This window comes from Penicillium chrysogenum (assembly GCF_028827035.1).
Source record: "Penicillium chrysogenum strain IBT 35668 chromosome Unknown utg000002l_segment0_segment0, whole genome shotgun sequence".
NCBI lineage: Eukaryota > Fungi > Ascomycota > Eurotiomycetes > Eurotiales > Aspergillaceae > Penicillium > Penicillium chrysogenum.
Genome location: NW_026622750.1, coordinates 2,379,564 through 2,405,586, shown reverse-complemented (window position 1 = coordinate 2,405,586; position 26,023 = coordinate 2,379,564). Strand labels below are relative to the sequence as shown.

At 49.7% G+C, this 26,023-nt stretch overlaps 11 protein-coding genes across 11 annotated transcripts; 5 read left to right on the top strand and 6 right to left on the bottom strand.

Annotated features, from left to right (window-relative positions):
- Window positions 1-557: 557 nt before the first annotated feature.
- Window positions 558-3,023, top strand: pxa1 (putative peroxisomal ABC transporter (PXA1); the record flags this gene model as incomplete). Its single annotated transcript, XM_056710220.1, has 1 exon — window positions 558-3,023. One exon carries the CDS (start codon window positions 558-560, stop codon window positions 3,021-3,023), a length of 2,466 nt encoding a protein of 821 aa, XP_056568641.1.
- A 575-nt stretch (window positions 3,024-3,598) lies between these two features.
- On the top strand, window positions 3,599-6,066 carry N7489_004467 (uncharacterized protein; the record flags this gene model as incomplete). The annotated part of the gene is made up of 5 exons (XM_056710219.1): window positions 3,599-3,815; window positions 4,048-4,124; window positions 4,177-4,372; window positions 4,423-5,169; window positions 5,222-6,066. Coding segments are annotated over 5 exons (2,082 nt in total), but the record flags the coding sequence as incomplete, so codon positions are not given.
- Window positions 6,067-6,408: 342 nt separating this feature from the next.
- N7489_004466 (acetate uptake transporter family protein) lies at window positions 6,409-7,360 on the bottom strand (the record flags this gene model as incomplete). The annotated part of the gene is made up of 3 exons (XM_056710218.1): window positions 6,409-6,732; window positions 6,787-6,961; window positions 7,023-7,360. 3 exons carry the CDS (start codon window positions 7,358-7,360, stop codon window positions 6,409-6,411), a joined length of 837 nt encoding a protein of 278 aa, XP_056568639.1.
- An 825-nt stretch (window positions 7,361-8,185) lies between these two features.
- On the bottom strand, window positions 8,186-9,368 carry N7489_004465 (uncharacterized protein; the record flags this gene model as incomplete). Its single annotated transcript, XM_056710217.1, has 3 exons — window positions 8,186-9,033; window positions 9,101-9,253; window positions 9,308-9,368. 3 exons carry the CDS (start codon window positions 9,366-9,368, stop codon window positions 8,186-8,188), a joined length of 1,062 nt encoding a protein of 353 aa, XP_056568638.1.
- A 218-nt stretch (window positions 9,369-9,586) lies between these two features.
- On the bottom strand, window positions 9,587-11,638 carry N7489_004464 (uncharacterized protein; the record flags this gene model as incomplete). The annotated part of the gene is made up of 5 exons (XM_056710216.1): window positions 9,587-10,344; window positions 10,397-10,822; window positions 10,881-11,045; window positions 11,096-11,358; window positions 11,586-11,638. 5 exons carry the CDS (start codon window positions 11,636-11,638, stop codon window positions 9,587-9,589), a joined length of 1,665 nt encoding a protein of 554 aa, XP_056568637.1.
- Window positions 11,639-11,807: 169 nt separating this feature from the next.
- Window positions 11,808-12,257, top strand: N7489_004463 (Tim10/DDP family zinc finger protein; the record flags this gene model as incomplete). Its single annotated transcript, XM_056710215.1, has 2 exons — window positions 11,808-11,936; window positions 12,071-12,257. Exons 1-2 carry the CDS (start codon window positions 11,839-11,841, stop codon window positions 12,255-12,257), a joined length of 285 nt encoding a protein of 94 aa, XP_056568636.1. The 5' UTR covers window positions 11,808-11,838.
- Window positions 12,258-12,516: 259 nt separating this feature from the next.
- Window positions 12,517-15,042, bottom strand: N7489_004462 (putative Sin3 complex subunit (Stb2); the record flags this gene model as incomplete). The annotated part of the gene is made up of 1 exon (XM_056710214.1): window positions 12,517-15,042. One exon carries the CDS (start codon window positions 15,040-15,042, stop codon window positions 12,517-12,519), a length of 2,526 nt encoding a protein of 841 aa, XP_056568635.1.
- A 2,533-nt stretch (window positions 15,043-17,575) lies between these two features.
- Window positions 17,576-17,939, bottom strand: N7489_004461 (uncharacterized protein; the record flags this gene model as incomplete). Its single annotated transcript, XM_056710213.1, has 2 exons — window positions 17,576-17,590; window positions 17,640-17,939. The coding sequence occupies 2 exons, from the start codon at window positions 17,937-17,939 to the stop codon at window positions 17,576-17,578; spliced, it is 315 nt and encodes a 104-aa protein (XP_056568634.1).
- Window positions 17,940-18,916: 977 nt separating this feature from the next.
- On the bottom strand, window positions 18,917-19,876 carry N7489_004460 (Frag1/DRAM/Sfk1 family protein; the record flags this gene model as incomplete). The annotated part of the gene is made up of 5 exons (XM_056710212.1): window positions 18,917-19,044; window positions 19,104-19,309; window positions 19,367-19,609; window positions 19,684-19,765; window positions 19,822-19,876. The coding sequence occupies 5 exons, from the start codon at window positions 19,874-19,876 to the stop codon at window positions 18,917-18,919; spliced, it is 714 nt and encodes a 237-aa protein (XP_056568633.1).
- A 2,359-nt stretch (window positions 19,877-22,235) lies between these two features.
- N7489_004459 (ubiquitin-protein ligase RMD5) lies at window positions 22,236-23,944 on the top strand (the record flags this gene model as incomplete). The annotated part of the gene is given in 5 exon segments (XM_056710211.1): window positions 22,236-22,382; window positions 22,396-22,660; window positions 22,724-22,851; window positions 22,907-23,693; window positions 23,781-23,944. The coding sequence occupies 5 exon segments, from the start codon at window positions 22,236-22,238 to the stop codon at window positions 23,942-23,944; spliced, it is 1,491 nt and encodes a 496-aa protein (XP_056568632.1).
- A 745-nt stretch (window positions 23,945-24,689) lies between these two features.
- On the top strand, window positions 24,690-25,871 carry N7489_004458 (BTB/POZ domain-containing protein; the record flags this gene model as incomplete). The annotated part of the gene is made up of 4 exons (XM_056710210.1): window positions 24,690-24,910; window positions 24,993-25,394; window positions 25,487-25,760; window positions 25,818-25,871. 4 exons carry the CDS (start codon window positions 24,690-24,692, stop codon window positions 25,869-25,871), a joined length of 951 nt encoding a protein of 316 aa, XP_056568631.1.
- Window positions 25,872-26,023: the final 152 nt, after the last annotated feature.

The window sequence follows — 26,023 nt, the reverse complement described above, 5'->3', positions numbered from 1 at the left end:
CAAACGTGATTGATTTCACTTGATGCGACTCAAATTAGATCCAGTCCAAACCCCAAGCAAACTATACCTAGCTGTTGTTCGAGTTCTCGAGGTTCCATAGTTGGGTTGGAATGTTTCATAGGGGAAGTTGAACCCATAACAAAGGATGTCAAAGAAAATCATACAGATTAAAGACCAGACCTGGGATCCATGGGAATATTCCCAATATCTGCTGGGGGTCAGAGTCAAAAATTCGGGGTTTCCCCCATTTCTATTATTATCCAAGTTGGTCATGCAGGATCCTTGGAGTTCATTGGAAGGTCACCCACCTGGGCAGATGGGAAAAGGCTGGGCTGCAGCAGAAAAGCCGTTCAGTCAGCTTCCCCACGTGAGGTGCTTCTCCGCATATCCCGAGGTTCACATGCAATGATGCAACCTTAGAAGATATGTCAACTTCACTTTCTGGCCTTGACATGCATTCTTTATGGTTTAGAACCCTCTCAGAATTAACCTCATGGCCTTCGGAGTCTAGGGGCTAACAGTTACCTCGTGAGTCGGAGGTCTCAGGCCATTTGAAGATGGCTGTCCAGTCAACCCTTCGGCGTCCGGAGGATCCCCTCCTGGCATTATATCGTCATTACTCCGACCTCGTACACTCCAAATTCAACCGCACGTCTAAGACCACCCGCTTGGTTGCAACGATAGCCCTTCTTTTCTCCATCATCAGCTCGGGTTATGGAGGCTACAAGTGGTTCCGAAGGAGAGCCAAGGAGCGAGCCCAGGGTCGCCGTCTATTACGCCGGAACTCTGGTCTCCGTGGGAAAGATGGATCTCGCACTATCTACGTGCCATACAAGGACTCCCTAACCTCTAAAGTTTTGATTCATCCCACCAAACCGACTACCTTTGACGCTCATCGACGACTATTCCTCAACCCCCCAGCATCGGCTCGCGGCAAAGATGATGGCTCGACAAGCCAGATTCCTCCCCCTACAACCAAACCAGGTCTGAATTTGGCTTTTCTGCATCAGTTCTTGAGCTTGGGTAGTATCATGGTCCCGAGATGGGGAAGCAAGGAGACTGGCTTACTGATGAGCCATGGCCTTTTTCTCTTGATGAGAACCTATCTCTCATTATTGATTGCACGGCTTGATGGTGAGATCGTAAGGGATCTGGTCGCCGGGAAAGGAAAGGCTTTCCTTTGGGGTATTCTCAAGTGGTGTGGGATTGGAACCCTTGCTTCGTATACCAATGCGATGATCAAATTCCTCCAATCGAAGGTGTCCATCGCCTTCCGCACTCGGTTGACCCGTTATATCCACGACTTATACCTAACCGACAATAACAATTATTACAAGCTGATGAACTTGGATGGCGGAATCGGCCAAGGGCCAGATCAATTTATCACACAGGATCTTACCCTGTTCTGCTCGGCTGCCGCATCACTGTACTCCTCAATGGGAAAGCCGTTGGTGGATCTTTTCGTATTCAACTATCAACTTTACCGCTCACTCGGCCCCCTTGCCCTGAGCGGCATTTTGGCTGGGTATTTCAGCACAGCCGTGGTGCTCCGGAAACTGTCACCGCCATTTGGAAAGCTCAAAGCAGTAGAGGGCAAGAAGGAAGGGGATTTCCGTGGTTTGCACTCACGACTTCTAGCCAATGCCGAAGAGATTTCGTTCTACGGCGGAGCTGATACCGAGCGGGTGTTCCTAGTCAGAAGCTTCAAGGAGCTGCAGCGATGGATGGAGGGCATTTACAGTCTCAAGATCCGCTACAACATGCTCGAAGACATGATCCTGAAGTACTCCTGGTCGGCATTTGGTTATTTGATCACTTCCCTGCCCATCTTCCTCCCTGCCTGGGGTGGCTCAGGTGGTGCAATGGAGTTGGCCGATGCACCCGAAGGCATGGGTCGCGAGCGCGGCCGCATGAAGGAGTTCATCACCAACAAACGCCTCATGCTTTCGCTCGCCGATGCTGGAGGCCGCATGATGTACAGCATTAAGGATATCTCCGAACTCGCTGGCTACACGTCCCGCGTCTACAGCCTCATTGCCACCCTGCACCGTGTCCACGCCGATTCGTATTACACCCCACGGGGCTCACATCCCGAATTATACTCTCTTGCAGATTCCCAAGGCACCATCCACAACGGCTTCGACGGGGTCCGTCTGGAGCAGGTCCCGATCGTCGCACCATCCCTCTACCCGATGGGTGGCGACGAGCTCATCGAGTCGCTCTCATTCATCGTTCATTCAGGCGACCACCTCCTCATCTCAGGTCCGAATGGCGTAGGCAAGTCTGCAATCCCCCGTATTGTGGCCGGGCTCTGGCCCGTATACCGCGGGCTGGTTAGTCGCCCTCGAGGCTTCGGCCTCGATGGAATCATGTTCCTCCCCCAGCGGCCGTATCTTAGTGTCGGTACTCTGCGTGACCAAGTCATCTACCCGCACACGGAGATCGACATGCGTGAAGCTGGCGAGACAGATGCATCTCTACAGAAGATCCTCGACGACGCCCATCTTGGTTATCTGCCCCAGCGTGAAGGTGGATGGGACGCTCGCAAGGAGTGGAAAGACGTTCTGAGCGGTGGTGAGAAGCAGCGCATGGGCATGGCGCGGCTCTTCTACCATGAGCCGCGGTATGCATTCATGGACGAAGGTACGTCGGCTGTTTCCTCGGACGTCGAGGGCTTGCTATACGACAATGCCAAGGAGCGAGGTATCACTCTCATCACCATTTCGACTCGGGCGTCTTTGAAAAAGTATCATACCTACAACCTGACTCTTGGCCTGGGTGCCGAAGGCGAGGTCTGGGAGTTCGAGAGAATCGGTACGGAGAAGGAGAAGCTTGGTGTTGAGAAGGAACTTCAGGAGCTGCGGAAGCGTCTGGATAAGGTGGACGAATGGAAGCAGCGCCGCGAGGAAATAGATCAGGAGCTGCAGAAAGTTTGGGCCAATGGTGCTGAAGTCGCACCGCCGCCTTATCAGGAAGAAGAGCACTCTAGCTCTGAGGCGCTAGTTGAAGCAACTGCGAATTGAATTTAACAGTCAACATGTACAATCTCGAAGGTCTTTCATCTTGAATCTTAGAACGAAGTTTAACAAATTCATCTGCATATGTATACTAGGAACATTTCCAAGGTTCTCAGTCTAGTGCTATATCAGCCGCCCATGCAGCCTCCGTCATTGACATAAAAGTTTAAATCTAATATATCGAACAGGTTGTTCAATAATTTATAAGGGATGTCTGTCATATGTAAGAAAAGTACTCCAATGTCCAACTGGATATTCTTCTTATGTATCTTTCTAGTCTTTCGACCTAGGCAGGTATGTGTACAATATATACGATCCGAAAGACTCGAATTAAAGCGGCAATAGAAATCTCCCTTTTCTTCACCGCCCTCTTAAAGCGGCGGTGTGCGTTATCGATAAGCCCACCAACAAAGAGAAAACCATCCATGGCATAGTTCAACAACTCTCTCTCTCTCACTTGAGTTCTCGTACAAACATCTACTGTCCTACTGTCTGTAGACAGCTTCTTGTGCTACATCTTTTTTTTAAAAAATCTGATACTTCATACCATTGCCGAGTCCTAGCTCCTGTACAATCCAGTCTGCACTTCCTGGGCTCCCCAGGTGGGGAAGACAAACATGTCTTCTAGCAATGAGGATGAGGATCCTAATGTCAATGTTATCCCCATGGATAACTTCCCCAGCGATGGAGATATGAGTACCTGGCCTGTGGGTAATATCTACACTGAACGCTCTGATGCGCGCTGGCGGCAGTTACTTGCTGAGAACTGGCTCAAAGATATGGGCACTTATGAAGATGGTGAGTTGACTACAGATGTTTTAGGTCTATGTTTTGTTTGGCATGCTGGGTTGTTTGATTGTGCTATTTTACGCGTTACACGATTTGGGTGACTGCATCTGTCGCGGAATTCAACTGTCGTTTGCTCATTTGCTCCTCCACTCCTTTGTGTTTTATGCTGGCCTGCTCCATCCTTTCTTCTCTGTTTCTATGCTTCATATCTCTACTCTCATGCTGATATAGCATACCTCAGGTGTCATTCATACCATTGAAAAGTTGCCTGAGGGATACGCTCTATTCCAGCGAGAACGTGGGACCAACCCTGGCATGGTGAGCTTTCAGTGTTCTCATATTGGTTTACAACTAATAATCCTACGTGAAGTTTGACACTTTTCTCTTTGGCCATCCGAGCGGTCAGTATTTCCAATCACAGAAAACTTTCTTGACCCATTTCTTGTCTCTGGTCAAGGATGAGCTGGACAAGTGTCAATGCAGGCCCTGTGCCAAAATGAAAACAAGCGAAGGGACTGCAGTCCGGGGAACTACGGTGCAGGGAATCAGACCTGCGATGCAGCCAAGTAAGTACTATCATGTCTCTACATTAGATTGTTTATTGACACATATTAAGTCACCAATAAGCGTCGACCCACCGATGTGGAGGGACCAGACTACTGGCGAATCTTGGCTATGAAATTGAAAGATAAGGGGTCTCTCGATGAAGATATTGAGCAGAAGTTCAACTTTGACTGGGTGTTGACTCAGGAATGGCTTGCGGATTACTTCATGAAACTGGTTCTGGACCCCGCTTACGTCCCCCGTCGTGGTGAGCTTGTTCTCTGGATCTGGCAGGGTCTCGAAGACGGCTGCTTGATGCACAACCCTGTGACCGGCTTTGTTGAAATATTCGGCAACGATAACAAGTGGCATGGCGTGCCCAGTTGGCGTGCCGGTGTGGTGACCCAAACCCCGGAGGAGGAAGGGCATATGGTGGATATCATTGAAGCTCCGGACAGCCCACGCGGGCTGAGTTACTCTGGGTTCCGAGTGGAGACTCTCCCAGATCCCCTGGGTAAGGACAAGTCTTACTCCGTACAATACGCCTATGTTCCGTTGCGGAATATCAAACCTTTCAACACATGGCAACTCTACCTCCATGGCCAAGAGCGAGAGGATATTCATCCATCTATTGAGAACGCCATGACTGTTATGTCTTCCTGGAGCATGGTTCACAAGTTTCACATCATAGGCACATGGCCCAACGCAAGGATCTACTGCAAGGGAATCTTTATTGGATCCGAGCTTATTGCCGTACACGACACTGTTCGTCTTCGGCCACATGGATTCCATCACGATCAGCTCAAAGACGGAACAGTCCGTGAAGTAACAGACGTGATGGTTGTTGAAAAAAATCACACTCTGCCTTACAGAGTGTATCGACGACGACGAGGAGCATCTAGCAGAACACTTCACAGCCCTGATCTCCGGTAAGATTTTCACCACCGATCCAAACCGCATTACCGAAGAAGGCCCATTCAAAGGTACAATCCCCGTGCCACCCAACGGCGAGACAGCAACCGGTCCTATCCCACTCACTACGGAAGAAGCAACCGCTACCTTCCGCCAGGTCAGCATGTGCGATTACGGCCCCTGGTACCGTATGGCCAACGGCAAAACCTGTACCGTCTCCCCACACCTAATAATCGGTCGCTGCTACGAACCGCTCGCGGCAGAGCTTATGTTCGGCACCCACACATTGGGTTACGACGTAGCCGGCGTGATGGAAGGTCGTCAGTATTCGTCACAAGTCGATGCGCGCATGCCCGAGGGCAACACATGGTTCTGGGGCGACTGCCGGGTGGAGACGCTCGGACTAACAGAAATCAACGGTGTGGAATGTGGTCTTACGGCAGCGCAGCGGCAAGACCCGCGGAAGTGGCAGGCAATCATGAAAATGGCACGCGGCGAAATTAGCCACGCTCTCCGGCGTCAGGCTCAGATTCCTTCTTCTGGTCGACCTTTCAACTCTTTGTCTTCGTCCGCTCCAAAGAGTACCAAGTCACGGCCAAAGAACGGTCTTGCGTCCGTTGCACAAACGAGTAAGCTGGTCAGCTCTGCTATTGGCAGTGCACCGGAAACTGAGGATGACTCCGTGGAGGATGTAACTGAGGATGGCATTGGATTGGGTGACGATCCAGTGTCTGGAGGTGTCTCTGGGCTAGGAATTCAGGGCGGTGATTCTTCTGAGGGGGATAGTGATTATCCGTTTGCGTAGATTGATTCCGATGTGCCCGTTTGTTTTCCCTCCTTTTAGCGGCATATTCAAGATACCCATGGGCGTTAAGGGTGGGTGATTCTATCTTAGCCAAATGAAACTATGTATGAATTGTACAATGTCCAAATGGTTAGAGTCCCTTCATTCAGTGTGTTCTTCGAGAGTTGTTATCCCGGCTATGTAATCCGGGAGAGCTGGAGAGCAGCCCTAGAGAATCGACGTCAATATCTAGAAGAATAAACACAATATACTTCAAGAGATGTAGGTTCCATAGCTATTGTCATTTCATATCTAAGTCTAAGAATGCCAGATCATAACATCATACAAGACCAAGCACTTGCCTCACACCTCGCTCTGTCCAGCAGAATTCCGTCTAGCAGACCTCTTCTTCTCCGACCAGGGGAAATGAATAACAGGAGGCAAAAAGAAGCTATTACTATCATCGGCCATACCAGCAAAGGCATTATACCAAGCCAAGAAAGCACCAAGCAGAGCAAAGAGGCCACCAGCCTTTATTAATTTTTCCTTCGGCACTCCATCCACATTGAAAAGGTATCCAAGGGAGAGCAAGAGAAGAGCGATATCAACAACGAAGAAGAGCGAAAAGAACGCCACGGTGGATTTAAGCGTGAGCATCGTGACTAGCGTTGTGAAAATGAACCAGCCCTAAGTAGAAAAGTTAGCTTTCTCTTCCCCTTCATTTTATCCGAAATAACATACGAAGAGATACAGCGCCAGCGAATGATAAAACATAGCATGAGACCCATGATCCGCCTCTTCAAGCGCGCCCACAATATCAAACCCACCGGGGGTGAAAGTGATAGCCAGCGAGATCCAGAACCCACCGTACGACGAAAGCACCGTCGCACCGAAGGTATTGCCAATAGCCATTTCCCTGCTTTCGTTAGTAAAAGCCCGTCTACAGCTCACTTCTATGACATGTCCGGTAAACATACCACATGCCAGCCAGGAGCTGCACCAACCCGCCATAAGCCAATGCAGGCCCGACGATGATATTAGGCTTTGTGATGCCCTTGACGCTCATATTAAGACAACCCAGCACGAAGGTGGTGAGAGCGAATGCGCAGAGGCCCAGCGGTGCTGGGTTGGCGAGCTTGCGGTCCTTGGGAATGCGGTATAGACCCGGTTGGAGATCACCTCCGAAGGCAGGGTAGCGGCTTGAGGCTGTGTTGACGTGGGCTAGGGGGCCGAAGTGGCCTTTTTCGTAGTCGTCGTTGCTTGAGGAGGAGGAGTTGTTTGTGTCTTTGACACTGATTCCTTCTTCGTGGGACATTGTGGGGGGTGTGAGTGATGGAGATGTACAGAGAGGCGGGAAGGGTGGTATAGTTCGAGAGAAGGAGTATGGCCAGAAGGGTAGGGCAGTAATTCTAGATGAGTCTGGCAAGAAGGAATTGAATTGAATTGCGAGTTTGATCTGCTTTATATACTGCGTCGAGAAGTCCATGACACCACCATCATCAGCTAGGCACTATGGCCACCATTACCGCCAGGGAACGAGAATTCCTGGGGAAGATCAGCGATAGTGCGGGGGACGGACCCAAAAACAAGTCCCAGGAAAATGAACATGTTGGCATAGCTAGCTTCTGGGCATATCAGGACCCCGTAATGGGACCATATGTAGTTCCGTCCGTCCGTAGGCGACCATATTGGAGAATACAGAAGTAGTGATGGATCGAGTGAAGATCAACATGCAAATCTCACTCCACGCTTAGAAAACTATGGGGAAATGTGGAGATCTCCAGGTGATAGATCCTGGATCTGCCCATAACCGAGTTAACGAGGGGGATTATATGGAGTCTTCGGTCCACCTTTCGGCATCTTGGGCACTGAATTATAGTGAAATTGCTTGGCTGCAGGACCTGGAAACTCTGTCAATGCCGAGATTCATGTGCCGACGTGGGCATTGGGTTTGGAGGTGCGTCACCCACTTGGATTCATCTGGTTGGGTTGGATTTGCCCCCCGGGGAATCTCCAGGGTTCTGGTTGGCCAACGGTGACCATTCCATTCCAGTTCAACTACGAAAGGCCAAAAACCCCAATGGATGATTTGAATTAACCTCATTCCAATAAAAGTAAGCTATGCAAACTCAATATATCCTCAATAATTCTTCTGGACTACTCCCCTTGCAAACTCCGCAAAGCTCAACCCAGGCTGAACCTCCTCCGCAAGATTCGGCTGCGTAAACACAGCAAGAGTATTCCTCGCAATCTTCTGTCCAGGACTAGCCTTAGCCCCCTTAACAAAATGCGGTACAGCCATAAACTTGCCGCGCGTGATCAGCTGCAAGGCCTCACCGGTCTGGAAAGCCAGACAATCCTTAGGAATATTGACTTTAACGATTTCATCAGTGCGCGAGCGGATGTACAGTCCGGCCGAGGGGTCGGGGGAACGGGGAAGCTCAGGGAGAGGGGCAGATGCAGACCCCGACGGATCAAGCGTTGGAGGGGAAGCTGCTTCGTCGAGGAACATGGCCGATGTCAAGCCGGTCAGACAGCCGTGGTCGAGGTGCGTGGCGCACCAGTCATCATCACTTTCAGCCTCTTCCTGATTGCCAGGGAAATAATGTAGCAGTCGTGCCTTGGTTGTCAGGCTGGTTGTCACGACATGGTGCAGGTATCCAGGTTTGTAGCCTTCGATGTTGGCTTCTGCATACCGGTCACATGCCTTGGCGACGAGAGCCGCGGTATCAATGATCAACCCGCATAGGGACTCCACGCTACTCCTGAATTCGGGTAATCTGGTTGGTGAAGGCCAGATGTTTGGCGCGGTATACTGGGGTAGATCTGGGAAATCATCTGCCGGGGCGCTGTCTAGAGATGCATCCTGATAGAAGGCGCAGTTCACGTAGTACGAGCCCTTGAGCGTGTCGAAATGACCTGATTTCAGGGTTTCTTTACCGCAGGACCAGCCGACCAGGTATTTGGATTCTGGGCTGGTGAGGGAGTCTACGTGGAGGTTAGTCTGATTTTGCTGCCGATTGGAGTCGGGCATCTCTGGTGTTGGGCGACTTACCCAGTTCGGGTTCAGGGAGAGCCGCCAGATATGAGGCATTGGAGAGAACCTTTGCGCGCAGGTCGGTGAAGGTCGAGGGTAGGTCTTTGACGAGGATGATGCCCAGAGAGGACGGTCCGAAGGCTTTGGTTAGAGTGTCGAAGGATACAGTTCCTGCATGGCTTAGCGTCTACTCTCTTCTATTCTTTTTTTTAACACACGACTTACCATCTACAAGTTCCTGCAGACTGACAGTAACGGCCTCAGCCGTGTTAGCCGTGATATCCATGATGTTGTAGAAATCAAAAATCAACTTCCCCGCTTCCAAGAATTTATTTAGCGGATCTTCCATATCTCCAATATAAAAGGCTCTTCATTTGCACTAAATTCGACACGATGTTACTTGATGCAGGGATCTTAATGATGTATCCAATAGGAAGTCGAGAATTCCATATCGTCTCATTCTTATGTCGTATATCGTACAGCCACACCTATTTTACAGAATCCTCACTCGCTACGCCCATGCCGTCTTGTCACAGCCCTTAGATTACCAAATGGCAACACATCGGTAATTCGCCTAGCCCCCGTAAACAGCATACAGAGACGGTCAACGCCACAACCCCATCCACCGGTAGAAGGTAATCCCCACTCCAGCGCTTCAAGGTAGCTCTCGTCTATCTCGCCAGCTTCACCAGTAGCCTTGCCATACCGCAGTTGATCCTCGAATTTGCGGCGCTGCTCGAAGGGCGAGTTTTCCTCTTCGTATGTATTCACCACTTCCTTGCCCTCGATGAAGAGTTCGCCGCGCGCGGCGACGCGTTGCTTGGTCGTCGGGTGAATGAAAGATTTGGAGAGCGGGGAGAGGCATTCGGGTGGGTTGATGATAAAGGTGGGGTCGATGCATTGCGATTCGACGTAGACGCTGCATAGTTCGTCGAGGAGGCGGGGGAGGGTTGGGTTCGTTGGGAGTGGGAGGGAGAGTTCGGTGAAGATGGCGTGGACTTTATCTAGGGCGTCGGGGGAGTCGAGGTTGGGCAGTTTGTGACCTGTGGCCTCTTCGATGCCTGTAAGGAAGTCGACGCGGCGGAATGGTGCCGTAAAGTTGGCTGTGGTGGGGTTAAGAGTGCCTGTTGTGTTTAACGCGCGGATGTGGGCTGCCATGCCAGAGAGAAGGTCTTCAGTCATGGCCATTAGGTTCTCGAGGTTGGCGTACGCCTGGTAGAATTCACAGGTGGTAAATTCTGCGTTATGGGTCTTGTCCAGTCCTATATCTCATCAGCTTTGCTATTTACGTCTTGCCTAGCTGTTCCAACACACCTTCATTGCGGAACGAAGGTCCAATTTCGAAAATCTTTTCAAATCCACCAACCACCAATCGCTTGAGCCACAGCTCCGGTGCAATTCTCAGCGATAGCTGGCGGTCTGGGAACTCAGTGGCGGAGGTGTAGAACGGACGAGCAATGGCGCCGCCTGCCACAGACCCGACAATCGGGGTGCTGACCTCCATAAAGGACCGGTCGACGAAGAACTGGCGCAGATATTGTACAAGAGCCGAGCGGGCTCGAATTATATCGGCCGTTGCGGGGTTGGCCAGGAACTGGACATGGCGAGGGTACGGAGAGGTCTCGTGCTCGGTACCGTGGACGGGGACATCATGCAGACACGGCGATAGCAGCTGCGGCAACTCATTCACGTCAATAGTGAGCTCGCCTCGTCCAGTGCGGTGCGGTCTACCGGTTACAGCTAGAACAGCGTTTAGCGGGCGACACTCGAGTCAAGCCGGGACGGAGACGAGACGTACAGAAAGCGTCACCGCGACGCAGAAGACGATAGAACTTCTTGAAGTCCTCGGGAGAGACACTCTCCAGACGACGCTTGTTGCACATCACCTGGACTTTATGGCCGTCTTGCACGATATCGAAGAAGATCAATTTGCTTCCGGCGAGTCTATAGGTACGGATTCTTCCTACTATTCTAAGTACATGGGCATTGCAAAGGCCAGAAAGCAGAACCTACCAGAGACGATGACTGTGTCTTCTACTGAATCATTGTCGGCGAGCTTGGCGTAGCGAGAGCGAAACTCAGCGCAGCTCACTGTGCGCGTGTCCACCGCTAGGCGAGGGTATGGGTCTGAGCAAGCATCTTTGATCTGCTGTACGCGCTCCTGGAAGGCCTTTCCTGGCGACGCTGTAGAGCTATTCTTTCGAATTGACTGTAGGGTTAGTCGTGGTGTAAAGGGTGTCTGAATACGTGATTGTCTAGCGAGTCGCAGTCCTGCACTGAAGATTCTGGGTCAGCAATGTTCGAGATAATAGAAATAATTGATCCAAAATTAATCCAAAATTAAGCATTAAGCTTTGTCAGATAAAATCCAGTACGTTCAGTGCCCAAAAGGACATCACTGTAGCGGTTCTAATGCGGGGATAAATCATCATATAAGGGGAGATGGGAGATGGGAGATGGGAGATGGGAGAGTAAAACAGTAAACAGTAAATGCAAATCTTACCTGTTTTGCAGGCCAAAGCCAGATAAAGCCCATCTAGGGCGAATTGAAAGCATAGCAAATGCCAATGGCTCTCACATTGTTAAGAGAGAAGGAGAAGAAGAGAAGAAAAGAAAAAGAAACGGCAGAACCGAGTTTTTCCACGCGGGTGGCCCAAGCTTCTCCGACCTCCCGAATACGTTGGACTCTCTGATGCTCTACTCCACATAGCCTCTCATTACCATCTTCCAATTCTACTTCAAATCACATATACATCATGTCTTTCCTCTTCGGCGGTGCCCCCAAGATGTCCTCGGCAGAGAAGATCGCTGCCGCCGAGACTGAAGTCGAGATGATCTCAGACATGTTCAACCGGTAAGTTGAAGCTTTACTACCCAACTGTGTCTCAATTCAGATATCACAAGGCTGCAGAATCCCCATTCTGATCCATCTTCGAACCATCTATATCCTGAAACCCATTCTAACTTGTTGCCCGTCCCGAATCATAGCTTGACTGAGTCCTGCACCAAGAAGTGTATTCCCGCCGATTACCGCGAAGGCGACCTCAACAAGGGCGAGTCGGTCTGTCTCGACCGCTGCGTGTCCAAGTTCTTCGACGTCAACATCAAGGTCAGCGAGAAGATGCAGGGTGAGGCCAATGCCAACAAGCAGGGTGGCGGCATGGGCTTCATGTAAACGTGTTGACAACGAAATTTCTTGGGAAGGAGCTCTGGTAGCATTAAGAAGCTAGAGAGCTCGGTGGTCTTTGTTTTCTGTGTAAGGCTATTTGACTGGTTCGGCCTACTGAAAATGGTCCTGTTTTGAATGATGGTTCACGTTTATACCATCACGGATGGAGGATACGACCACCCGGTCTACCTCTGACTATGTACAATATGGTGGATAAAGGGAAAAACAGAGAATGGAAAAAGATAATATCATACAAGTGTCGTCATTAGGTCGAGAAGCCCATGGAACGTGCTATCCAAGCGGTCCAGGAAGTGTCATGCTGTTCCTCGCCTTTGACCAGGGCTTTGATTCTCGTCTCGACATTTACAATGTGACGGTCAAAGTCACTCAGGCCGGCTTCCATATCCTCAACTTTGGACTCGAGGACGTGTAGTTCGTAGTCCAGTTTGGCGCCCAGCAACTCCACGCGTTTCACGCCATCGGCGAGGTGGTGGCTTTCATCTATGAGGATGTCACTGGATCGTTCGCGCAGTCTCTGGTAGTCGCCGAATCGTTCCAGGTAGACTGAGTTGAGCTCTTCGTGGCGGTCATATAGGAGTTGGTTGAGACCGTCCACGGATTCCACTTGTCGCTCAACCCAAGGCACGGTATGCTGGCTCAGCTCTTGAATCCGCGAGCTGAAGATGCGCCCCTCAGAGGCAAGCATGTCTTCTTGACCGATGGCATCCTCCAGGTTATCCGTGTCTTTGACCGTTGGTTTCCCGCCTAGCGGCTCCCACTTCAATACCACTTCTTCAACTGAGCTGAACGACAGGTGTCGTGCGCAGAAGTTGTCCCGCCGTTCAATCTCACTTTCAAGGCTTTGGAATTCTTCGTAACTTTGCGGCCGCCGCAGGGCCATGACAGCTATCCCGCTGATCGAACCGTCGCGGTCACGTTCGCGATCCGTTGAGGCTGCCGTCGACTGAGACCTAACGCGTTCCATATCGGATTCTTCCTCAATGATTGGAGGCTGCTGTGTACTAGGCCAGTCTTGAGCTTGTGTTTCTGGCTCATCTTCTGGTACAGGTTCGATATGGATTTCGGGAGCTTTTCTCTCCGAGTCGGGAGTTGGCAACATTTGAGGCTTCTCTTCCTCCTCAATGAGCTTTTCGATGTCGTTTGATATCTTTCTATCTGACCGGAGCCCAGAGTCAGTCCGTGTTTTTGTTGACGGTGCCTCGTTGTCACTGTCGATGGACGGATGGTATGCAAGATCGGTTGTCAACTCGGAGCTATCTCGTGCAGAATGATGGTGATGGCGAAGGCCCTGCAGTCCCACTGCATCTTTGAAACGCCCTAACCCTGCTCGCGCGTCTGAAACTCGTCCGCTGACGCCCTTCTTTCGGTGGTCTTTCTCTTCAGTGGTCGGTTCCGGCATCTTCCAAGGACGATCGAGCCCAGAGCCTACTCGCTCGGCATACATATCCTCTGTCGAATTTTTCTTGCGACTGGTCCAGACATAACCACCTTGTTCATCGGTGGTAAACATCATATCCGAACCAGTCCCGCGAGTGAACCCGTCTTCAACACCACTCTTGCGCGGTTTGCCCAGCCACAGCCACTTTGCTCTCTCGCCATTGCAGCACTGTACGAATGTGTCGAGATCCAGTGTTTCGATATCGGCAATGCCGCCTTTGTCACGCCCGCGGACCATCCCCATAACCATCTCACCACCTTGTCCACTGAGCTCCGCCATGGTTGATTTCACTGCATCGGTCCAGCCTTCTGCATTGGCAGCCTTGGCCGTGACGCGGTGTAACCGGTCCAACGTAACTCGGTCCAGTCGTCGCGACCGCCTCATTTTTTGAGACTTTTGAAATCCAGCAATTCCTCTTTTCATATTAGGGAAGTCGAACGCGTCTTTCCCCACAGGGGCGCCATAGGCGTGCAGTCGATTTCGAGCTCCAAGCAACGTTCCCAGCAAGGCAGCCACGCTGGTAGGTCCTAGGCTGCTGTCGCTTGGCTCAATGTTATACAGGTCCGTCCCGATATCTGTCCACCAGTCGCTAACAGCTGCCTCGGTCACATCACAGAGTAGCCCGTCCACATATTCCGGGGCCAGCTTGTCAAACACCATCAAGGCAATTTGGCATTGTCTGACCAATTCCATGACCGCACTATACAAAGTAATCCTCTCACTCGTTCGGTACAGCTGATGAAACTTGGCTTCGGTCGCCGCTGAGGGAGGTTGAAGCTTCAAGCCCGCGCGGCCTGCGCACCCAAGTCTCTTTAAGTTTTCATTTACAATAAAGTCCTCCCGGTGTTTCTTTATATCGCCGTCGGGTATTGGAATCAGACTCAGGGCAGAAGGGAATGAGGATAAATCCGTGACCATGACCGTCCCTAGTGGTGTTTCCTTCCTTCTGGCGTGACATTGCTTCATGGCGTCAAAGTGCATCCGTAGCCGAGGCGACCATGTAGCCTCATTGGTTGGAACACTCAATACTCCCACAATCACTGTATGCGAAGGGTCACCGGTATAGGTTGATATGATGAACGTCGGATGTACGCGAGAGCATGCCCATTGCTCAACGACATAAATTTCATAGCCTTGCAGTGTTACACGTCGCTGGAGCACATCGGTCGAGGGGTCTTCTTCGAGGTATCGAAGGGCAACCGCATCGGTGAACACAATTCGCTGGTGGCCTTGTGATGGGGGACGTTCGGGTCCAGTGGCGTTGGAGGCGGCCTCCGATGGCGTAGAGTCGGTGCGATCAACTGGAGGGACACCCGGGGCGTTGGCCTGCATGATGGCTAGTCTCCTGTCCTGGCTTATTTGTGAAGGAGACGAAAATGAAAACAGCGCCGATCATTCAACCCTAAAGCAGGTCACGTCGCCTAAGCTCAAGATGCGAAGGCAGGGCCGACCTTCCTTCGATCCTCCTGCACTCTTGGTCAGGTAGGAACAATTGTGACATATCCAGGAAACAGGGGTTGAGGCATAATATTCAGCCTAAAACAAAAGGAAAAAGGCAGATGCAACATGGGCGAACGTTCGCCTTGAAAACCACATAAACCCCCCGAAGTGTGCAGAAGTGGCGACGTCATTCCTGTACCTGATGGCGGTCAGATCATGTGACCGTGGCTGTCTGGTTTTGTAGCCTCAGGCATCACATTTTATATAACGTATTTCACTACCGAGCTGCGCACACCACCGAGCTGCGCACCCCACCCAAAACGCGTCGATAAATTAGCACTTAGTTAATTCAACCACCCACCATGCCACCAATTCGCTCTCAATCCTCTAGAAATTCAATAGAGAGAGAGGGTAGGATCTTATTAGCTATCAATGCTATTAAAAATTAAGAAATCAGCGCTATCCGGGAAGCAGCACGCCATTTTGTAGTGCCTGAATCAACCCTCCGGTCGCGTCTTAGTGGGACTATATTTCGCGCTGAAACCCGCGCTAACGGTTATAAACTGACTAAGCTTGAAGAGCAATCTCTTGAAAAATAGATCCTCTCTATAGATCTACGTGGAGTAGCCCCCGGCCTGCTACTGTACGAGAAATAGCGAATCTTCTTCTTGAAAAGCGCGGATCTAGCCCGGTTCTTTCGGTTAGCGAAAATTGGGTTATAAAATTTGTTAAACGACGTCCTCTTCTTTCCTCTCGATTCTCGAAACGTTATAACTACGAGTGTGCGAAATGTGAGGATCTAGAGGTTATAAAGGGGTAGTTTGATCTTATTCAAAAAACTATCTTACAATTTAGGATTCACCCGGACAACGTTTATAACTTTGATAAGACCGGTTTCGCGATAGGATTAACGGCGACTACGAAGGTTATTATAAGAAGCGAATACTATAGTCGGCGAGCACTTTTATAACCTAGAAATCGTGAATAGGTGACAGCTATTGAGTGTATAAATGCTACTAGTTAGGCCCTTCTACTATATATGATTTTTAAAGGTAAAGTCTTTATTAAATCCTAGTTTGACGGCCTCCCGGACGATTGGCGATTTGAGGTTAGTCCTAATAGATAGACCTCTAATAAAATCGGACTTCGTTAGCTAAAAAAGCTCTTTATTCCTACCACTTCTATACGTATAAAGGGGGTATATCGGCTTTTAATACTTAACGGCTATAGAAGTCATTTAACGCCGAAGTTCGATAAAATCTGTAAAGAAAACAAAATTATACCGATCTATATACCTCCGTATTCCTCTCACCTTTTATAGCCTTTAGATATAGGCTGTTTTGCGGTGTTAAAACGCTCGTACGGCCGGCTAGTTAAAGCAAAAATGCGGGTTAGGATAAATTATATTAATAAACTTGATTTCCTCGAAGTATACCCTCTCGCACGAATTGAAGCTTTTAAATCAGAGACTATTAAAAATAGCTTCGGAGCAGCTAGTTTAGTCCCTTTTGCACTAGAAAGAGTGATTTCGAAGCTTAATATTCGACTTCGAACCCCTACCCCCCTTCTAGCCGGGGTAGTGATTGGGATCTAAAAACACCTTCGAACTATATACAATTGCAAAAGCAAGCCTCCTTAATAAAAGCACTACTTCGTACGAGATTAAGGAGCCCCCCTAGCCCGCTCAATTCCGCTATTAACCAGGTTTTAAAGGCATACTAGATCACGATGCAATCCGCCGCACTACTAGAGAAAGAAGTGAGCGATTTACGCGCTAAAAACGAGAAGAAAAAGCAAAAGCGAACTCGATCTACAAGGACGATAGTCCACGAAGGGGATCTCTTAGTTCAGGATATCCGTGAGCTACGTTTAGAGCTATTTGAGGCCTAAGTAGCGCGCATTAATAACTATCGTGAGCGGATTTCGGAAGGTTTAAGGCCGCCCCCCTAGGCCGGACGAGCATGTAGAATATATAGGAAGCCAGGACATAGGAGAGAGACATGTCCAGATAGATGATGATTTTAGTTTATTTAATTTAATGGCGTTTTGGTTGAGATAAATGCATTTGAATTCAGGAAGTTGGGTGGGGTGCGCAGCTCGGTGGTGTGCGCAGCTCGGTAGTGAAATACGTTAGTTAACTAGATGTGATACTCAGGACACTCTCTATAGAGATTCTATGTTTCTCATATACCCGATAAATGAAAGACTATGTACAAGACTCAGCTTTTCTTAATTTGAAACTACATGCTAACTCTACGGCAAGTATAGCATGAAGGAGGAAAAGTTAATTTTCGAAAGCCAATGCCAGGATGTTCGACCAGCGGGATGGTACACACGATTCATTTCTAAATAAAACTGTGGCATGATATGAGACTATCAAATTCAACACATTTGCTCCAAGCTCTCTAAGGCATCCATCTCCAATTTACCAACCACCGTGCTATAGAACGTCAGCAAAAGACCCATACGAATGAACGAACTATACGTACTCCTCCGTGAGGGCCACCGGGGCCACCGGGACCACCAGGACCACCATGCCCACCCTGGTGTTGTCCAGGGCCGCCAAAGCCTCCAGGGCCACCCTGGTGGTGCTGCTGCTGTCCTTGGAATCCACCCTGAGGTCCTCCAAAGCCAGGGCCACCGGGACCGCCAGGTCCACCGTTGTGCGGGGGACCACCATGAGGTCCGCCGGGGCCTTGCTGGTAACCCTGATGGTGGCTGTGGTTCTCGTGGTGCTTGTGCTCGTCATGCTTATCGTGCTTGTCGTGGTGGTGGCTGAAGAGACCCATGACTGATAATGGTATGAGGAAGTGGGGAGGTGATGGATTGATGGACAATGAGATCGAGAGGGAATTTGAGTATGAGTATAATTGTAGAAAGAAAAGGATGGAGAGGCTCCAGGTTGCCCTTTATAAAGACCGAGTGGCGTCACCGATTAGAAGGCTGAACTAGTACTAAGATGCTATGAACTAAGCCTAGTCTTAGATGGGGATAATGGCATCACGTACGACTACCGACGTGGAGCAGTAGAGGCCTATGATTGGGACGAGCTATACCTTCCCTCCACTGGCTAGGGGCATCGATCGATGAAGACGTAACCAAACCCTATATTGTTTCCCATCGGTTAATCTGATCGATTCTGTCACTACGATATATATCTGAGTTCCGGTAGAGTTCTGTTGTGATATTGAGCTTGTAGTCCTTCAGTCTCGATACCAATAGAAATAGCTAAGCTTTGCAACACAATATTAGCATTTGTAGATATTCTTGTGGCCTACGAATAGGGCGTCGATTGCTGCTCGGTCTTCAGCCACTGGGCTTGGCGTCAAGGCTATACGTCGATGCGTACGTACGCCACCCCACAGGTCCAGCCCTATCAACCACCCTATTGCCGAGTTTCTACCGCCAAATTATTATGTTGTATATGAGTGCTAAAAGTGCCAATGGCTATTCTCGGAGTTAACTGCTTGCTTTTAGGTCGAGGTCGATCATAGGCATCATCACTGGTAAGTGGAATCATTTCAAATATGTGTTACGCAAAAAATTAAAATCCCAGAACCATTACCAGGTGCTCCTACCTTTTGAGAAGTTGATTGAGCGTATTTCTATGTAGGAATTGCCATAAGATAGGAAGAAAGTAACAAAGTCTTGGTATTCGTTTCACGAGCACAGAAATATATATGTACATTTTAACAATGTCGCCGATCGAATCAACGCTAAAAGTCACAGCCAAGCGCCTATACAAAAAGACCAACCAAGCCACGGGCTAAGGCATCAAGTCCGTAGTCATCTCGAGTTGCTGATACCCCTTTGGATTGTGCAGATTCCTTTGAGCTGACGGCATCAGGTCGACAATCAAAGAGAGAATATACCCAGTGAAGACAAAGGCGATGACTGTGGAGCGAGTTAGTACAATATAAGGAAGTGGAGAGGTGGAGACCGAATATACTCACCCCATTCGAGAGTAGCCGCCATGTTGTTCTGCTGGTAGTGGGTATGTTCGGTAATCCGGAAGACAATAATGAGGGCAAGCTCAACGACAATGAACGAAGATTTGATCACAAAACTTGTCATGAGCATAGGCTCCCGCAGAGCATGTGCTATGCCTAGGTAAATATAATCCAAGCACATCAAAGCCGCGCTAAGTAGGAACCCGACACTGGAGCTGTCAGTACACTGTAACGTATAGGTATGGCGGACTTGGCGAGGGACATACATGAAGATCGTCACACAGACATCGTGCATGAAATGATGGGCGATGTTGTCTAAGACGGAGAGCATAACCAAGCCGATACTCCCAACGATTGTGAAAAGGAATGAACCGTGCGTGCACGCTTTGTTGATGTATGATTTGTTTTGAACATGTTGGTAGAAGGAGAGGTTTAGAAGTAGGACTGTCGTGATGCATCCGATCATGAATAATGGCTTTAATTCCTGAGCCCCAATATCTGAAATGAATCTGCATGAAGCTGTTAGTTAAATCTTGGCATGATCATAGGCATGACCCAAGGGGGCAAGGCAGCGTGTGCTCACGGTATATTTTGACCAGGCTTCATCAGGCCATATCTCGGTTCACCGATCATAGTCCAGTGGCCCAACATAGCGAGTAGCATTGCTAAATCCAGTATTAGATCATTGCCCAACACAACCATGGACAATTGAAGAGCTCACCTAGCCAGGTGGATGCAGCTACGGTCGGAAAGACCCAGGAAGGGGGCGACATCATGGTGTGTGCGTATAGCTAAGGAGAATGTTTTGGAGAAGCAGGCATAGTCTTGTTATAGCGACAGTATCAAAGAGCATGGGCTGGTGAAGTTGGATACCAGCCACATCTCTTTACTCGAGCAGTTGACAAAGAGAGAAATTGATCCTGACGTTAGGGATCAGGCAACGAGAGAGACTGTGCCTGTCGATCCCTGCTCTCGTGCCCCTATGACGAAGGTCAGTTATGGTATGTGGGTCTATGAGGGAATTGGTAACCCCTTGATGATTGTTTCGTGTAAAACGCAGATGTTTCGTATTCGTATATCAAAGGCAGAAGTCCGTTTACAAATTTAGCACAAAGCTATCACGCGTGATTTATGTTGCTTCCTTGAAACGTGGAGCGAGATAATGAATTTGGCATGCTTTGACTGGCGACTGAGCACGCGATGAAAATTCAGATTCCCTGTGGACCTGCCGATCTCCATAAAATAGTGAATTGAGACACTGGTTAGTACGGAGTAGTATATATCTTTCAGTACTCCGTACTGTTGGCGGGGCCGGGGCCGGGGAGATGTTAGTGTTGGAAAAGCAAGGTATCACATCACGTATATCGTATGGAGTACGATACCCCAGATGCGGAGGTGAAAGTACTGTATTTCTCGTGCATCAACAAAGATCGTATTCTCATTGTACCCATCGCCTGTAGTGTATAGTTGCATCAAAGACTGATCTGTATTCCCTAGCAAGCCTCGGAGGAACTGGAACTAGGGTCTGAAAGAAACTCCGATGAGCATTCGGCCGGCCTCGAATCCAAGTGTAAGACTAGAACAGCCGGTTCCTTGACTGCGACCGTACCGATATGAATTCAGGTACCGATTTCATGGGAGAGAGATAAGAACAGAGTATCTGTCGCTTCGATATTGGACATATTATAGGGGCATGGCGGGGTTAGATGGAATCCAGGATCCTTGCGACAAGTTCGATGCTCATAATGAGATTCTTGGTTTGGCCTGGTTCGGCGTTGTTCGACCTGGTACGGCAGCACAGCAAGCTCACGGTCGGAGAAGAGGACGGGATCTGCTTTGCCGGTCGGGAATGTTGCCAGTAGTACCTAGCCTGGAACATTGAAGGTAGGTAGTGATACGTTAGTGACTGTAATTTCATGATAGATTAACAGCTAAAGTGGACATCTGGAGCCCCATTGAAATGAACGAGTGACTATTGGCAGCGTACTCCGTCCACAGTGCCACCATTCTTACAACCCCTGAAACATTCTCCATCTCAAATCTCAGGTAGATTGTATCATGGGGGCAGTGCTGAGACTTAGCGATCGTCAGTGAAAAGTACAGGTGGCGATAAGAGCGACTTTCCAACCAGAAACTGCGAACACAGCCGGAGACAGCTGCTCTCGCAGCATATCAACAACTGATGAGAAGAACAGCTCTAATGGACGAAAGATAAGGGGCGAGACTAGCTTAAATAGACAACGGTGGGTCGAGCTACAACGCGGATGCGAGGCCAACACGGCTCACCAGGACAACAAAGACGCGATATGAATTGTTGTGTTTTAAAAAAAAAGAGAATTTCACAAGAAGCTACAGCCTATCTAACAAAATCTCTTCTCTAAGAGCCACCAGCATGGGTAACAAGTAGTGAAAAGACTTCCAAGATACTCGAGGGTGACGGAAGGGTCTCCCATCGAGGCATCAAGTTCAAACTCGAAGACCAAGAAGTCAAGGAGTTGAGGCAGTGGTATTTCAAAAATTCCCAAGGTTCCCGAAGGCCCACTTGAAGCAGTCAATTTGGTAGTTTTCAACTAGCAAAAACACGATCTCGGATGTCTCCTCACTGATACGTGTAAAACCCGTGCACTAGGATGGAGAAGAAAAGAAAAAGAGAAGGAAGCTCGGGGGGAGGACCAGGTATTTATAATTTTCCAGTGGCTTAAGCCACGGGGCAAAAAAAAAAAAAAGGTAGGCGACAAACCGGAATAATAATCATCCGAATATTGTTCCCTCAATTAGCCGTGAATAGCCGAGGTTATCCGAGGTGCAGAGTTAGGGCATATGGAAGGCGGTGTAAAGTGGCAAGATTGAGTGATGAGGGTGGAAGCTTCCACATCCGGGCTGGGAGGTGGTGGGAAGGTTTAGAGAACTGGGGCTTATGGGCTTGGAGTTGCTACAGTAATACGTAAACAGCACCCATGGGTCTCGGGATATGTATCATGTTATCATGTTACGGTGGAGAGACATGTTGAATGAGCGAATCCAGCTGCGATCGGTGTCAATGTGAGAGGGCTGCACCCCCCAGGAACGTACGTAATTTGTGTATATGTCCAGTATTTATGATTTTTACATTCATTGAACACTAAAGGAACATGCATGCTCATCGACTATATTGGCCAAAACCCTCTTCATCCGGATGGAGGGGTTGAATCACGTGGAAGATCACCCGGAAAACAGCTTGCCTCTCTGTCTGGCTTAAACCGGTTTCCTTCTCTCACTATGTACTGTTTTCTATCTGCGTCTGTTTGAAACGAAGTATTCCTATTGCCTCAATATATTGTATATTGTATCCATTTTGGAAGGCGCCGAGATAAAGAGCTCTTATCTGAAGTTCTCCACATGGCGAGACTCGGTAACCTCTCCAGTCACCTCCGAGCCTGTCAACCGAAACCCATCTGCAATGGATGTAGTGCAGAAAGAACACAGCCGACTCCTCAAGAGAACTGAGGCCTCTCAGGGCATCAAGAATGTTCAATCTGCAGTTGATTCACTGCAGGCTGCTCGCGATGCCATAGCTGCTGGTCAGTAGCCCGTAAATGCGCTCCCACCAGGTTCCTCAACTGACGACATCGATTTCTCCATAGATCCGTCCGCTGCCTCTGCCACCCTAGCCTCCCTTCAGAACTCGGTCAAGTCGTCCTTTGACTCTATCAATGACAGCTTGAAAGAGACTCACAGTGGCCTCAACAAGTACACCAAATCTCTAGATAAGGTATCGAGGATACTGGTCATCCGTGCGTTGCCACCCACATCTAACATCGGAACAGCTTTTCAAAGATCGACCACTGCCCAGCACCGATGACGATGGCCTCTCTTCACACGAAAGCCTCATCAACCGCGCCATCGCCATGCATCTCCTTCGCGAAGGCCAGTTCGCCGTGGCCGCCACTTTCCTCTCCGAGATTGCCGAGCAGAAGACGATATATCCCGTCACCCAGAACGGATGTGGACCGTCCAATACATCCGCCAGCCTGCTCGATATTGACGAAGTGCCTTCGACCGAGATCCGGAAACAATTCGCCTCAATGTACTATATCCTACAACAACTACAAGAGAACCAGAATTTACTGCCTGCGATCGAATGGTCAAGGGAAAACCGCGAGGCCCTGGAAGCCCGAGGCAGCAACCTCGAGTTCGAGCTGTGTCGACTCCAATATGTATGGCTGTACCACGGCGGAGCGAACAACCAGGGAACCGCAGGCGGATGGCTGGCTGCGCTCGAGTATGCACGGCAGGAGTTCCATGTGTTTGTGCCTCGATACCTGAGAGAAGTTCAGCAGCTAGTCGGCGCAATGGCGTACTCGCCCAATCTGGGCGGGTCACCATATGCGACTTTGTTCAACAACACCTCGGCCTGGGATGACGTAGCTCACTTCTTCACCCGCGAGTTCTGTTCTTTGTTAGGCCTTTCAGCGGACTCGCCGCTCTATATTGCTGCTACAGCAGGCGCCATCGCTCTGCCGACGCTATTGAAGCTACAGACGATTATGAGGTCGAAGCGAACGGAGGTGGACATCCGAGAACGAGCTTCCGGTAAGGAAATTGCTACTCTGTGTATATATTGACGCTAATGTTTGTACTGTCAGGTCGAAATACCTCTGCCTCCTCAATATCTCTTCCATTCTATCTTCGTCTGTCCAGTGTCAAAGGAGCAGGCGACCGATGAGAACCCTCCTATGATGATGCCGTGTGGACATGTCATTGCGCAGGAATCGTTGAAACGCCTGGGCAAGGGTAACCGGTTCAAATGCCCGTATTGTCCCAGCGAAAGTCATCCCAAGGATGCCAGGAAAGTATTCCTGTAGTGTAGGTCTTCCATTTCTTTCTTGCTGTTTCTTTCTTTGTCCTCATTCCTGGGCTTTCTGTGGCAAGTGGCGATCGCACGGGTAACTTCGGGAACACTGGGTCTTGTCAAGGGCGTTTAGCGTTGGCGTTAAGGGGCTCATCTGTTGGGACATTGCAATGCAAGTCCATTCAAAGCTGTACGGAGCACCGCGATCTAATTCGAACCTGAGATTCGAACACAAGCGATTTCATAAGTAAATCAACGACATCGCCATTCCAAGGCCGTTGCCCAATAGACGTATCAATTCCAACAAAGAGAGAAGATCAGAATTTGCCTCAGATGCGAGGCAATAATCCACCGCTATCCACAACTCTTTCCCAAATAGGAAATCGTAATTTCCTTTGTCTCAACGGCGGCATCTGATTGGTCATACCCAGACCCGTGACCACGCGCCCATTTGGCGACTCGAAAAACCCCCTTTACGCGGTCGAAACTAGTTGTGACGCGTCTTTCGCCGAGCTCTACCCTTCTACGCAGGCTAATTGGAGCTATCCAGTAGATCATCCGTATACAAACCGTCCCACGTGTAATCTTCGCAAACAAGATACCAGTACGTACTATGTGACTTGTCTCCGTAACAAACGGGAGCTTGCACTCTCCTCTGCCTTTTATAAATAGTACTCCATGTGCCCCCTGAATCCATCCACAGCTATCTCTGTATTCTCCCCAATCCCGTCCCCTATCCAGACCATAATATAATAGCAATGTTGTCCAAAAGAGCACCGGAGAGGCCAATTCCAGGCCAGTATCGCGCAGCAAAAGCTTCAGCTTTCACGCTCCAGTCGCGCAGGGTTCCGCGCGAGAGAACCAGAGACCGAGCACCCAAAGACAAAGAGCGAGATAGCTCGGGCTCAGGCTCGGGCTCGATCAGTAAGACTCGACGACTCGAGCAGCGTCGAAGATTCGACAAACCCCCAGACGTAACGTAAGTCCTGCCCACAGCATGGATGTATCCACATCATTTTCTGCACAACCAGTCCATAAACGCAACCGCTAACCTAACGCAGAGAACCCCCAACAAGCCCAATAGTAATGCTCCGCGTGGGCCCGGAAAAGCGCCTCTTCGCCGCCCACGAAGCCATCCTCCGCGCATCCCCCTTCTTCGCCGCGCACTCCACAGCCCAAACACCAAACCCGGATGCGCCACGGCCCAGACTCCCCCACCAACCACCGAGCAAGCGCATCGACCTTCCAGACGAGCAAGCCGAGGTCCTCTCCTGCGTCCTCGAGTATCTCTACAAGGGTGACTACTACCCGCGTCTGCGACACAACAGCCGGACGCAGACATGGGAGCTGGAGGACGCAGACGCAGGAGTTGGCGCGGGCACTAGTGGGGAATTGGGACAGGCGACGGCGACGGTGTTTCATCACCGGGCGCGCGGGGTGATATTACGGGATACGGCGATTTAGTAAGTGATTTGTTTATCTATTTTCGTTCTGGTTATGCAATTGGAGGGAAAGTTTCAAAGGACGACCGTGTACTAATAACATGCTTCAACAGCTGCGCGGCGGAAAAATACAACCTCCCCCATCTCCAGCGTCTCGCGCTGCGTAAGCAGGGCCTGCACACGGGGATCCAGTGCAGTACGATTCTTGCGAGTGCGCGGTTTGCGTATGCTAACACGCCGGACACGGACTCGAAGTTGCGGGCGCATTACCTTGCGCTGATTGTGAGGTCGCGGGGCACTTTTATGCGCTCTGGGACTATGCAGGCGGAGATGGAGCGTGGGGGAAAGATGTTTTTTGATCTTTTTGTTGCTTTGTGTAATCATATGGTGAGTTTACTTCCTTTGGATTTGGAGGGATGAGGTGCTAATTTGGTTTACGATTAGGATGATTATACTGGTCAATCGGTTGAGAGTTCGGCTGTTACGACGCACTGCTAGCATTCGTTAGGGTTCTGAGGTGGTAAGTTGATCGTTGGCTCTTGACTACTTGCGCGTTTCCATTCTATATCGCTGCTGGCAGTGTCTTATACCCTTGTACTACTATGTTTCAATATCTACAGAATAAAGAGCATGTTTGAAGTTGTCAAGTC